A 13,635-nucleotide genomic window follows, 5' to 3' on the forward strand; every position below is an offset into this window, starting at 1 on the left:
AACACTTTGACTCTCACCTGCTCTGATTTCAGGCCAAACTTTTTGCTCAGCAGGCGAACAAAAAGCCGGTTCAGATATCAATGAACCCGTGATCCACACACCCTCAAAGCTGTGCATGCTTTGAGAAAAGAGCGAGTGTCCTCATTTTGATCACCTGTGTTACCTGTCAGGGGTGTGGCCACTTTCCTCTGGGACTTAAAAAATGGGGCTTGTGGGTGCAGCTGCAGTTTTTAAAGGTTGATTACTTAAAAGCAGCACACAGGAGCTTATCCATGCATGCATATATAATTCAAACTACATGAACAGGCCGACTGATAGCTCTGTAATACAAGGTTTCACATGCAGGCAGGAGGGCTGAGAGCATCAGCTAAAGCCAAAGCTAGATGACAGGACACAATGGCAAACAGGCTTTATTCACAGATAGTGTTCCATTAAAAGATCTGAATACATTAAAGTGGAATATTTGAAGACCTTTACATTCTGTTCAGCTGAAGTAATGCAGGAAGATGCACTGACCGTGTGGAGCAGCAGCAAAATAAAGGCAGTGTTAAAACATACAGAAACAAATCTTTGGGTATTCACAATATATCAGCGTATGAATAGTTCGACTTTGACAGTTAAATAGAATATTATAGAGGTTAAAATCATTTAGGCATATCAGAACAGTATCTAAACATCTGCACAAATACATTTACATGGATGCCACAAAGTAAAACCAAAAGGGTCTCCAGCTTTTATGTTGAACAAAAACATGGATTGATGGACTCATTATTTAGATGTGTTGTGAATTTGGCTTTTGGAGAAATGTGATAGTGATATATTAAAAATAAATTATTTTCTATACAACATTCATTTTACTGGGATTATGGAGCATTGTCACATTTTCTCTTTAAAGACAAAACACTTAAAGAATATCCTGATATGACACCAACAGAAAAATATTTACAAACAGACCAGTCGGTAAACTTAATAAGCTAAACTTAAACCATCAGCGTGCCAATTTCAACAACACGTCTGAATCGAACTCAGTCCTTGCAAATGTCCCTTTTTATCTGCAGTTATCTCGTTTTGTGGACAGAACGTTTGTTTGGTTCAACTGTGCCACAGGGAATGCACAAAATAACAGGAACTGCTGACAGTACAAACAATAGCCCAACATAAAATGCTTAGTTTGTGAATTTATATAAAGCTTTTACTGAAACTGTGTCAGAGGTGTCACCGAGCTCAATCATGGCTTTGTGCTAAAGCTGTGTTGGATTATATTCTGAGGTGCTCCTGTTTATCATTTGTACAGCGGGTGGATGAATTAAAGTGAAAATCAATTCAAATGTTGAAATTAAGCCATCTGTGATCACTAAGTTACATTCTGATACACCTTATCTTTAAACCTTTCACCCACATAATACACACAGTGCAGTAAGGTGTCTGTTTTCCTGTTATTCTGACCCGTCCCTGTGTATACAGTAAACATCTCCCAACATAAATACAAGAGTAATCTACAGTCCCTGTGTGTAAGTCACAAAGTAATGACCATAACGAACTGGAGCCCCTTTAAACAAACAGTTCCCTCGTTGTACCAGGAGAGGGGGCTGGTGATCTTTGACAGTCATCATGCAGGATGTTGCTCACATGCCTCCAGTCGCGTCCTGCAGTTCTTCTCTGATGGTATTGAGCCCAACTACCAGATCATTGAGCACATTTGCCACCTCCTTTATCTGAGCCACCACCTCCTTCTTGCAGCCTTTCCTCAGCTCCCGGGAGTCCTTGATGAAGTACTTGTTCATGCCTTTGAAGAGTCCTTGGACTGACGCCACCGCCGTGTCCGTTATGTCCACCGCTCGCATCACCGGCGAGTCCACTAAGCTGATCATCTGGACGGCCCTGCGGATCTCCCAGTCCTTCGAGTAGTGTTGGGTGCCGGACCTGAGGAAAGGATGGCCGCGAAGTTTGTACAAGCCCTGATTGACAAAGTGGAGGATCTTCCCAATGTCCAGCAGGTGACCCTCATACTCCTCTAGCACAGTCTCCACCTATGGAATGAGAAGGACAGACACAGTCCTTTGTTAAAGACTAAAAATGTGACAACCACATCGCCATGCTGTTTGTTTTTAACCATACAAGTGTTTCAAAGGAAGGCAGATATGAAAAACACAATGGGAAAGCTGCCCACTCACAGCTCTGATGCATTCATTTCAGCTCATAAAATCAATGTTTCAGCAAGCGGAAGAGGGCTGAAGGTCGTTCTTTGATACCAGTGAACATACACAGCTGTTGGAGACATTGCGTTCATTGTAAAACTGCAGGTTACCTTCTTCCTGTCGTGCATGTTGTTGACGTTATCAGAGATGGCCGCAGAGGCTGACGTGATTCCGCCAGCTGTTGCCACGCCTACACCAACAGCGGTAATTACGAGAGAGGCACCAAAGGTAAAAGGTGCCAAAGCCAAACCGGCGATGGCGGTCACACCACCCACAGCTGTGGTGGTGCCACCAGTGATCCCGGCGATCTTGGCCTTTTGATGGAAATCGCTGATGTCATCGGCGATGGCGTGGAGCATGATGATGTACTGCCAGAGGACCTCAGCTCGCTCCGTGAAGACCTTGTTGAAGACGCGAAGGCCGCGATGAACCTTGTCCGCCAAGATGGTGAATGACCTGGGTTTGATTTACAGCACAGAAGTAAGGAAGCAGCACCCTAACATGGTCTTCATGACACAAACAAATAAAAGCAAAAAAGTCTATCCATTCACTGACGTCACACTTTGATAAGACCAGTTCATCTACAGAGTGTCTATAAAATATCAGATTATAATATCTGATCCACAGCACCCATAACTACTGGAAACACACGGTCTCCACTCGGCCACATAGGTCCACTGTTACTTCAGCCATGCTCATAAAAACAGACGTACTTGGACTCATTCTCTTGTCTGACTTTGTCCTCATCGTCTGATGGCACCTCGTCCCATTCTGAAATTCAATCAAGCAGCGGGCGTTAATGAAGCGAAAAGTTCAGCTGTCTGAATCTGTCGCTTAAAATAAGTCTGACTGTGACTCACGTTCCACAGTGTACCACCACTCCATCAAACTGTCAGTGTCCTGCGAAAAGAAAAAGCAAAATCACGGTGGTTCACACACAGGACATGCATGGTGAAGTGGAATATGGCTGTTTAGCCGGTTTTAAGAGGAACTGACCCCTTCCTCTTCCTCATCCTCCAGATCCGCCATGGCTCGCTCATCCATCTGAGCAGCACGCCACTCCGCCTGATTGAGGTAAAACGCCAATACGTCAGCAGGTCTACACTGCATACTTTCCCATGTTCACACAGATTAGTCATCCAAACCCTTTATTTAACCAACGCCATACGTATACTGAGACTTCACTGCACACAAGCCGGTGTGGCGGCCGGTATGCGTGCTATGTCGCTCAACTGGCGCAACCACATTTCAAAGGAATGTTTCCCATCAGGAGGAGAGATGAGATAACTAAACCAATAGTGGAAAACAACAGCATTTCATAACAGTTTTCAACTGTCAGCTGAAGTAAACAAAGAGCATCTTGTGTGCAGGAATCCAGATGGTCTTCAGAAAAGATTTGTTTGATTTAATCCTGTTTGACAGGATTAAAAAGCAAACAGCAAGGCTCTGTCGGAAAAGTGCTATCGTGATTAAGTCAGTAAGCCCTTAATCATGAGGAATACAATAAGCGTCTAATCGAGTCATCAGTGTGCAATAGTGAACTAGGTTTTCAGCTCAGCATTATCTAAGAAAACCTGCAACATTCACACAGACATCAGAGCTGGACAGTGAATGAATACTACATTATTCTGTAAATCTGATCAAAGAGGTGATTTTCCACAGTCAGGTGTGACTTTCTGGAAAACTCCAGACCAAAACAGAACGTGTTGTCAAAGCCAGCCAAGTCGACTCGATCAGCTTTAACAGGGTGTTGCTCCATCACGAGTTTCAGTCACATGAACGGAGGAAAGCTGTACTTGAAATACACACTGAGAACTGGGTCACTCATGAAGACAGTCGTGCTAACCGGTTTGAGAGTTATCTACGGAGTAAAGACATATCCACATACCAGTTTGATGCTGTCAAAACAATCTCAGTTTGATGCCAACTGTTTGCTAAGTAAGCCACACTTACATTTACTGCAGGGTTTTCTAAACTTACCTTAGCGGCCTCTGACAGGTAGTCACTCGACGTAGCTCCTGGTGGATCTTCCAGAGTCATGGCTTTGTCCTTGTATGACAAAGAGATGCAAAGTGAGCTCTTGTTCTCAAAGATCTGACAGCAACAAGAGCAAAATCCTGCTTTTCTCACGTGATTTACCTTAGCGTGGCGTTTTTTCAGGCCTTTCAGCTTAGATAGCTTCTTCTGTTAAAAAGAAAAAGATGTTTGAGAGCCATATATTTAAAAACCGAAAAGCAAAGCAGTGAAATTAAACATGAGAGTGACAAAAATACCGGTTTGCAGGTTTCATCGTGCTCAAAGTCACACATCTCGCCAGGAGTCAGGAAACCGTTTCCTGTTCGAGCGATGTCGTCCTCAGCGAAGGCATCCTGCAAACAGATGCATCAGAAACACCACAGAAAACAATTAAACTGAGACTCCATTAACATCCCATGCTTGTGTTGTGCATTAAAGCAACATGAAACATACACTGGATGCTTGCTGAGGCGTGTAGTGGCTGAATCCAATCGCTGCACTCGGCCCGTTGGCGGTCTTAAATTTGCGTTGGGCAGAGACGGAGCCTTTATGTTTGGGTTTCTTCTGACAGGAGAAACAGAAAATATCATGTTAAGTAAAGCTTGAGAGCTCATATGCTGTCAGGTGGGATAAACTGAAAAGCAGGAAGAGAATCCTCTCGAGCCGTGTTGTTTCTGATTAATTACGGCCGTGCTTCATGTAGCTTATTCTACACTTTGTGTTTATGGAAATGCATCATTTCAAAATGTCACTTGAAGTTCGCTTGACAATAGATGGAAACACAGCTCGTCTGTCTCTCCTCATAAAATCCAAAGTGACAACAATCAATCACTGGTGCAGAGTGTCTCACTCTCATCCTCTTCAACAGTCTGATGTAAGCTTTCAATGAAGGCTTTAACTTCTATTCATGGGGAGACATTTAGCACAATGATGCATTTGACAGCATAAGCACTTCCGATAGTTTTCTGTATTGTTGTGAACCGGGTCTGTCAAAACAGTCAATGCCCGGATTGCTCTTTTCATTGCATTACACATGATGTTTCTACAAAGCAGTTATACAGTGTGCTTCTACTGCTGCTGCTGTTACTGGTATCGCTGCTTTCAGATCTAAACATATACCAGTTTGAAGTCCTCCATCCCGGTTAGTTCATCATCGTTTAGCTCCTCTGAGCAGCTGCTCTTCTTCTGAGGACTGTTGTACTCCAGCATGTCCTCCTAGTTAAAAAAACAAAAAACATTCAGACACATTCACGAAAATTAATTAAGAGCCAAACATTTCACTGAAGCATATTTACCTTAGATCTCCGACGGCTCACATGCAGCAGCTTCATCTTTGCTGGTTTCTTCTATTGATGAAGGGAAAAAAAGCAGCCTTTAAGTGAAAACAGGCAACAAAACATTCAACGAGAAACTGAGAATTAAGAGACAAGAGAGTTACAGGTTTGCAGTCTTCCATTCCATACAGATCTTCATCTCCATTCAGTCCAGCAGATGTTTTCCCAAAGTGCTCGTCATCCATGAAAGCAGCCTAATGAAAACATTCAGAAGAACTGTTCAAATAACTTCAGGATACTCACAAAAAACACCACAACAAATGCAAATGTTTGCCATGTCAAACAACTTCATATAATGGTAAATAAAGAGAAATAGTACCTTTCTAGTTGACTGGAGACTCTGGCCTCTTATCTCCTCTACATACTCAGCATCATCCTGAGTGAAGGGAGAAATACTGTTTAAACTGAAAGAAGCCAAACTTAAAAACAAATAAACCAACAGTGAAACCACTCATATAAGATGAAGAGAGGATGAATTGGTCATGGTGAGGTGTAGTGAGTTTAAATGTAAACTGAAGGCGAGCGTCACCTTGGACTTGGACCGCGGCGTGTAGCCATGTGCACCCAAAACTTCATCTTGTGATTTCTCCTGAGGGAAAAGCCAAATTCCAAACATGTGACACCACCCAGACCGTCCTCATACCACAAATACAACATAGGAGCAAAGCACACACATGCAGCTGCATTCACATTACCTTTGAGCCTTTGCGGGGGGTGTACCCGTGTGCTCCCTTCGGCTCATCGTCAGTCTGGGGGGAGAATGTTTCAACGTGACAGTCATTTGCTGAGCCGTAAACAAATGTGCAATGAAAAAGGTGAAATGTTCAGTCGAGGTGTGATACCTTTTCTACAGTGATGGCAAATCCTCTGTGAGGCACGAACCTGATTTTCACCTTCTTTTTTTTCTTCTGGAGAGAGAAAAGATCAGATTACCAAAATCAATGTGTGCCAGAATATTCAGTGTAGTTGTATGAGACTTAGTCACGGGGGCTGACTCTGGATAAGTTCCTCATACAACCCCCCCCTCCCCCATTTATTCTGAATGGTCATGAATTAAATGAAGTATAACAAAAGCATACAAATCCATCGCTATCAACCTCTTCGTGCTGGGTGTCCCCTCCCTCCTCCTCCTCATCGGTGCTGTCATCCAGAACTATGCCCTGCTGACGACGAAACACTGCATCAATAACTGATCCGGAGCTTTCTTCACCAGCACGTGGAAATGTCAAAAAGCTAAAAGACAATGAACTGCTAATGCTTGAGTTCATCTCTGGAACTTAAAATGAAGGTTACTGTACCTCTGACCATCGGCGTACAGAGTTCTTCTTGCCAGTGCTTTTCTTACTGATGTCATCATCCTGTTGTGGAATTTTAAAGGAAAAGTCATCAGAACAGCAGGATCGATGTAAGCTTTTCAGAGGGATCCAGAGAAACCATGCCGTTGTACCTGAGTGACCTTACCTTTGACTCTTGAGGTAGATGTCCGTTCATGTGTTTGGCCTCTGGCACTAAGGAAGAAGTGGATGCTCTTCTGAGCAGCTCGTTGACTTTGGTCTTCAGAGGTTTCTTCTGTTGACAAAACAAGACATTATTAAAGCACCACTGGGTTATTAACACTGAAACAGGATAGTTGACAAAAGACACATACTTTATAGTCCATCCAATTCTGCTCTCCGTCTTCATTCTCTCCAGCAGACGTGTGCATATCTGAAAAATAATCCTGAAAAACAGAAACTTTCCTCACTCAGGATGAATCACCTTTAGCAAGTTGTCATTATTACTGCTTTCTCCCATTTGCTTCAGTCATCCCCTTTAAGACTGTAATGTGCTGACTTCTAATGACAGCTATACATACGTAGGGGAAATGTTAAGATCAGGCTTACTGAGACATGATTACATGACTTGTAATTGATTCCAGACACCCTGATTGTTACCTTTGGTGATTTATGAGAGGTGAGTGTCCTGCTCCTCCCGTCCTTTGCGTCATCAGCAAACTTGTCCTACAAAAAGAAAATCATTACCATAACAAAGATGAAAACACAGTCAAAGTGGCAAAACTGTCTTTCTGCACTGCTTCATTTACCTTTGACCCTCTCCTGGAAAGTATGGGCATTCTGAATTTTTTGTCCTTTTTCTGTCAACAGAAAAAATGGATGTTAAACTACATATAAAATATATTCTTAAAAACCCAAGAACGTTGAACAGACTGTCACTTAGTACCTTGCTGTGACTCTCAGAGCCGTCCTGATCCTCGCCACTTCCTCCATCAGAGTCTGCCTTCATCTAAGAGAAACGTTAGCCTTTTTTCGCATCTTATTTCTGCTTAAAAACAACCAGTGCCAACTAGAGAAATAACTTGTCTCTTACTTTCAGTGATTCTCGCCGTAGTCTCAATGTTCCAGACTTGTAGAAAAAATAAGCATGAATCATTAGCTGAAACATCTTTGACAGAACATTCAATGTTTAGAGAGAATGTAATGAAAGTACTGCAGTTTAACTGTGAAAATGTTTTCTTACTGGTTTGAAGTCGGGGTCAAGCTGAGGACTGTCCTCAGGCCAGTCTTCAACACACTTTTCCTGGTTTGGGATTTTAATAAAGCAAATGCTTTTATAAACAGTTTTCCTTCCGCTAAAGTGTTCAGTAGCAGCAGGGCCTTCATGGTTGGTTTACTAGTTTGTTCATTCATCCGGAACTTTTCTCCAAAGGACCCACATTGACTCTTCTTTGCTTGATTTCCATTTCTCACCTACATTTTTCCCCTCAACTGCCACCATCCAAATTTCCTCTTGTAAGACACATACATCAAATTCAGATTGCCACTAAAGTTTCTAAGCATAACGTTTGACATTCATGCACCCAATGGGATAAATCCTTGGACTGCATTGTCTCTCAAGCAAACTTCACATTTGCTTTAGAGTCTTTTTCCCCTAATATATTTGTAAATAATTGTTATACATTTCTTTTATACATATTGTATTTAATACTGGGCAAAATTAAAACACACCTGTCCAATAAGCAGGATGTCCTCAAAGACAACGTAGTTCTCAGGGTTAATCGGTTTATTTTCCTGGAAAAAAGAGAAATACTTCAAACATGCCCACAGAGAGATGATGTTCTGTCTTCAGTGTACCCTAATAGCTACACAAAGTATCCACACATGACCTGTTACTTTGTTCCTCCACAAACATACCGTTGCCCAAGGTAATTAAGGCAGCTAATTAGGTCACATTTTAACAGTGTACTGCGTACCGGAGTTTGTGGTTTGTGACGAATAACTGGTTTTGGGAGTGGTCTGAGGGCTGGTTTAGGAAGTGTTTTGGGCACAGTTTGTTCAGCTTCAATCTAAACAGAGTCAAAAAGAGACAAAGAAGTGAATTAACAGCACAGAGGTTACAAGGGCACAAAAATTAGTGAGTTCAACCAGCAGAGATGCTAAATTATGTTCTTTGCATACAAGGTTTGCTGGTGTGGGTGGCTTCTCTGGTTTTGGTGGTCTGGTTCGTGGAACTGGCTTTGGCGGACGCTTGAAAGTCGACGCCTGCAAGTTTAAGTATAAAAGAAAGATATGCAAGTGCAATGCATTATAATTAAATACAGAGTTTGTGGTTGTATAAAATATCAATAGGAACTTGTGACATACATGAGTCATTCCAGCTGGAGATTGGCTTGATGACACGCACAGATTCCTGGCCCGAGTGAAGGGAGTCGGCTGAAGAATATCATGTTTAGTTCCCTGAGGAGTCGTCAAGAAAATATCATGTGGCTTGTCGGAGGACCTTGTTTGGATGGTTGGAAGAGATTCTGGTGGCGCTGCCTTGAAGAGATCTGATGAAGATACCATGTCCAACTTTTCTGACCCACTACTGGGGGTTATCTCAAATATATCCCCCCCATTAGTCTTTGAGGGAAGCGGCTGGAAGATGTCTGGAGTACCATTTGAAACATCTTGGAAAGGGTTGTATTGTTTTGAGGGAGTAGCACGAAATGGGTTATCCAAGCTGGAAAGGTCTTGGAACAAATCCCTCGTAATTGGGCTTGGGAATGGGTCGACTGTACTTGTGGATGACGGTGAAAACACATCCAGATCTTTCTTGCAGGACATGCCAAAAAGGTCCTCACTCACCGACGGATCGTGTTTGTTTTCCCTGATGTGGAAGAGGTCTCCACTTTTAGTTGGTCCTGCTTTAAACAAATCTGCTTCATCGGTTGCAGGAGTATCAAATGGGTTTGGCAGCTTGGGCTGTGGAGACTGGAACAGATCATCCTCCTTGTTTGAAGGAAATGTGAATGGGTCAACAGAAACGCTGGGAGATTGATCAAAGAGATTCACCTCCTTAGTGTGTTCAGCCTGGTGAATATCCGGTAAATTACTGACCCCTCCATCTTTAAACAGGTCAGAGCTATTGGACTGCAAGCTTTTCGAGAAGTTATGTCTTGGAGTGGGAACTGGCTTGAGTAAGTCGGAGGATTTCAGCGTCCCATCACGAAAATGGCCATTGGCAGATGTATTTTGGGCCAGTGTTGATGCCTGGAAGTGGCCCTGCGTATGGTTGGGGGTAAGGGCCTGGAATAGGTCCTTTGAAAGTTTGGCTCCATTTCCCACAGTGTTCATTTCAGTATGAAGATCCAGAGGTGAACTCTGAAACTCAGGAGGAGGGACAAAAATGGTATCAGGGTTTATTTCTGAGGTTTTCCTGGAGGCGTGATCTTTGCTGCCCGATTCCTGAGAACAGAAACAACAGAACACAAGGTCACTGGGGAAACAATAGAACTTAGGGTATTGAGTATCCTGATATTGTTTTAAAAACAGAAATCCTTGTATGTACCAAGTAATACGTGTAAAAAGGGTTACTTCTGGCCAAACCGCCATCAATTCCATTCTGTTAAACAGACAAAGAGGTGTTACTACTTAGACTCAGGACAGCAACCTCAAACAGAGTTAAGCTGGCATCTAAAAACATACCTGAGGACTCAAAGGGAGCTGTTCCTGCACTCCATTCTGAAAGAATTCGACAAAAATGTAATGGTGAATGACTATGGCAAAGAGGCAGCACATTTACTCAAAACATGCATGAAAGTGTGAAATTTATGGAGTTTTTGTCTCAAGAACTGCTCGAGGCAAAATGTTACAATCATTAATGGAATGATTTTTCATAATATGGTAACATTTGCAGATGACTGAATGCTGATTACAACTTTATATTTAGATTTATTTGGCTACAAAACAGTGTAGGTGCACTGTAGGGACCATAAAATTCATTACAAAGCTCTCTGATAGCAACTTTTTAAAAAGCTACCAGCACATCTGACAGGTGATGCTGCTTTTAGCGCCTCATTTGTTAATTTCTGACTCAGGAGAAAAAGTCTCGTCAGACTGCTTACACAAACACACCTACACGTTGACCGCACAGTACTCCAGAGAACAAAACAAGAGAGAGGGTGTGGATTTAACCTTCGCCACAGCAGGAAGAAGATGATTATCCTCCGTCTTCAGATCGTTTTAAGGACAAGTGAGATCTGTGTTTATGAAAATGTCTCAGCCTCTTGCTTATAAATGATCCATTTCATGCAGCTAAATCTTGGGTGTGAATCTTTCTGAGTTGTACCACATGTCATTCCTGAGTGCTCTGCAGATGTTTCTTCTCACCTGTTCAAAGAGGGGCTGGTGGCTGTCTGTCACATCTGCAGCAGTAGCTGAGACATCTTTGAGGAAGTCACCATCCTGTGGGCCATGTAAAAGTTAATGAGGCTCAGTGAAGACATATTTATGAGGGGAAGCGTGGGAAGTCACGCGTCATGCTTCAGAAACACTGTGATATGCAAGTCATGCGTCAGTCATCAGAAATGTAAACACAAATTCGGACGACACTTCCATCTGTTGAAACAATGCAGCGTGCACGTCCACACTTGCTGATGTTTTTGCTGTTATCTCTGCTTTTAAACAAAGCTGATTTAAATGGGAGTGTCTTACAACTACACAGGTGAAGGATTGCTTTCAGCAAAGATCCCCAGCCTGCACTTCAGCGTTTGTGGAGAGGTGAAAGCTGCTGTTATCAACCGTTTCTAACCTGTTTGTTTTGAGACTCGTTGGCAGATGATCCACTGGAGTCAGAAGTTGATGAAACAAGAGTCTAAGAGGAGAGACGTGAGGAAGGAATAAATTATATTAAGATGAAGGAGGCTAAACTATATATTCCCTTTTTTGTATTCATCCACAAACGAGTGGAGGGTAAGAAGTCGAATGACTGTTGCTGAGTGAGTTTTTGAGGGTGTGTAATGTAAAAACAAAGTGGATGTATGTGACAGCTTCTAATTTCATAATGTAAGAGAGAGAGAGAGTGTGTGTGTGTGTGTGTGTGTGTGTGTGTGTGTGTGTGTGTGTGTGTGTGTGTGTGTGTGTGTGTGTGTGTGTAGCCACTCACTTTGTATTGACTATGAAAAGGGCTTTGGGAAACTTTCTTCAGCATACTGTGCAGCTTCATAACACTCTAACAAAAATACACAAAGAAAGCAGAACAGTCCATAGTGTTGAAGCCGTACACATATTTATGGATTGTGATGAAATTCACACCAGAAACCTGTCAAAAACTGACCAAACTGCAGGTTTTGCTCTTAAAACAGGTATAAAATCGAGGCTGTTTTTATGCCTGATGACAAGTGACAGAACTTATACGTTAAAATCCACAAAACCTCAGTAGGATGTGCTGGATACCAAAATTATCAACATGCCCGCTTGGATAAGACCTGTGTTGGGTTGAAACAGCACTGAAAAGGCTAAACAAAGCTCTAATTAAAGTTAAATTACACATAGATGAATTTAAAGGTATACTATGTACGAATTGTAAAGTTTTCGGCGCTGTGTCCTCCGCTTTCATAGTGTCCTCTTGGATGCTCAGTGCATAAGAAAATAAGAAAACACAGACACACACGGGCAGATCTCTGCAGATTAATACACAACCACACACTTCTGGGTCATAAATCATGACTGAGAGAGATTACTGTTGTATGAGTCTGTACATTTAATTTTAGGGAAATCCTGCAATGAAAAGCAGCAAATCCCTCCATTTAAGAAACTAGAACCAGCATTGTGACTTAAAATATGACTGAAAGGATTGATCAAAGTAGTTTCCAATTGATTTTCTTTCGACCGACTAGTTGCAGTTCAAACTACTCCACCTTACAGTGCATGAAGAGATCATCCCTGTTAGTACTTCTGACGTTGTTCTATTAAAAAAAAAAGTTAATTTCTTGAAGTCTGTTTGTGGCAGCGTGCACATCTTACACACATCTGCCACGTGAAGTCAACCCTTAATGCGCCAGATTCCTTCTGTTGTGTACAAAGAGTCATGGCAGTGCCAACATAAACAGCTGACTCTCTGGCTTTGCCTGAGACACACTGTCCCACCAGTGACAGAGCCGGTGTAAAACCAGAGCTACTCACAGGTCGTCTTTCCAAAGATGCGGTGTGTGCGGCTGCTGTTGCTGCACCCTCTCCATGACCGCCCGCCTCCACCTCGTTCTCCTAATAAATGTTAATATGAGGAAAAACTAACCCAACTGATATGTTGTAAACACTTTTCCAGACATGTTTAAACCCTCTTCTCAAACATTAGAATGAGTTTGCATCAATCACGCTCTGTTCACTCGAGGTAGAAGTCCTCTTACCGCAGCTGTGTCCCCTCTCATGCTCCGTGAAGACGCTTTAATGTGAAGTTATGAAGAAAAGCAGATTATTTCTCCTGCTGTCAGATTTCTGGGTGATAATGTTTCTTCTGCATTGAACCGCCTCAGTGCGTCTCAGGGTCGACGGCACTCACGTTGCAAATTATCTCCCAGTTTCACGCACCTGTGTCAAGCCAGCCGCGAGGAATACTCGAACATCGTTATAATTTTCAAAATAAAAGGCTTCAGTTGCTCATGCTCAGTCTCGATCTGACCATTTCAGTCTGGATTGAGACGCTGCTGAGACACAGACCTATTTTGAGTCATGCTCCATTGTTTTTTATTAACCACACCTTGTGCTTATTCATTAAGAAAACCTTGCATGCAATCAGCATTTATTTGCAGTTTATTTAATTTATTTGAT

At 42.4% G+C, this 13,635-nt stretch overlaps 1 protein-coding gene across 2 annotated transcripts; it reads right to left on the minus strand.

Moving 5' to 3' along the window:
- Nucleotides 1-414: 414 nt before the first annotated feature.
- On the minus strand, nucleotides 415-13,393 carry LOC139351354 (uncharacterized). Of its 2 annotated transcripts, XM_070993202.1 has the most exons (35): nucleotides 13,215-13,393; nucleotides 12,991-13,071; nucleotides 11,972-12,037; nucleotides 11,618-11,680; nucleotides 11,197-11,271; nucleotides 10,376-10,429; nucleotides 9,190-10,272; nucleotides 9,004-9,087; nucleotides 8,799-8,891; nucleotides 8,554-8,616; nucleotides 8,066-8,125; nucleotides 7,916-7,951; nucleotides 7,769-7,831; nucleotides 7,632-7,682; nucleotides 7,483-7,548; nucleotides 7,197-7,268; nucleotides 7,010-7,117; nucleotides 6,847-6,906; nucleotides 6,646-6,708; nucleotides 6,391-6,456; nucleotides 6,244-6,297; nucleotides 6,078-6,137; nucleotides 5,868-5,924; nucleotides 5,653-5,742; nucleotides 5,510-5,560; nucleotides 5,334-5,429; nucleotides 4,668-4,778; nucleotides 4,472-4,567; nucleotides 4,338-4,382; nucleotides 4,179-4,247; nucleotides 3,195-3,263; nucleotides 3,059-3,098; nucleotides 2,912-2,969; nucleotides 2,309-2,654; nucleotides 415-2,030 (listed from the first exon to the last, which is right to left on the minus strand). In XM_070993202.1, exons 1-35 carry the CDS (start codon nucleotides 13,233-13,235, stop codon nucleotides 1,626-1,628), a joined length of 3,975 nt encoding a protein of 1,324 aa, XP_070849303.1. In that variant the 5' UTR covers nucleotides 13,236-13,393; the 3' UTR covers nucleotides 415-1,625. The 2 variants fall into 2 exon arrangements, with proteins under 2 accessions (XP_070849303.1, XP_070849304.1); XM_070993203.1 differs by lacking the exons at nucleotides 11,197-11,271; nucleotides 11,618-11,680; nucleotides 11,972-12,037; nucleotides 12,991-13,071; nucleotides 13,215-13,393 and adding an exon at nucleotides 10,513-10,674 and having other exon boundaries at nucleotides 6,646-6,711.
- Nucleotides 13,394-13,635: the final 242 nt, after the last annotated feature.

The sequence above is a fragment of the Chaetodon trifascialis genome, chromosome 23 (assembly GCF_039877785.1).
Source record: "Chaetodon trifascialis isolate fChaTrf1 chromosome 23, fChaTrf1.hap1, whole genome shotgun sequence".
NCBI classification, from domain to species: Eukaryota; Metazoa; Chordata; class Actinopteri; order Chaetodontiformes; family Chaetodontidae; genus Chaetodon; species Chaetodon trifascialis.

What these genes read in the sequence shown, in the direction of transcription:
- LOC139351354 (XM_070993202.1), bottom strand. Translation starts at nt 13,235, where the DNA reads ATGAGAGGGGACACAGCTGCG. An exon ending in TTTCCAGGAGAGGGTCAAAG is followed by an intron (nt 7,549 to 7,631) that starts GTAAATGAAGCA and finishes TTCTTTTTGTAG; the next exon opens with GACAAGTTTGCTGATGACGC. An exon ending in CGCCTCAGCAAGCATCCAGT is followed by an intron (nt 4,568 to 4,667) that starts GTATGTTTCATG and finishes ATCTGTTTGCAG; the next exon opens with GATGCCTTCGCTGAGGACGA.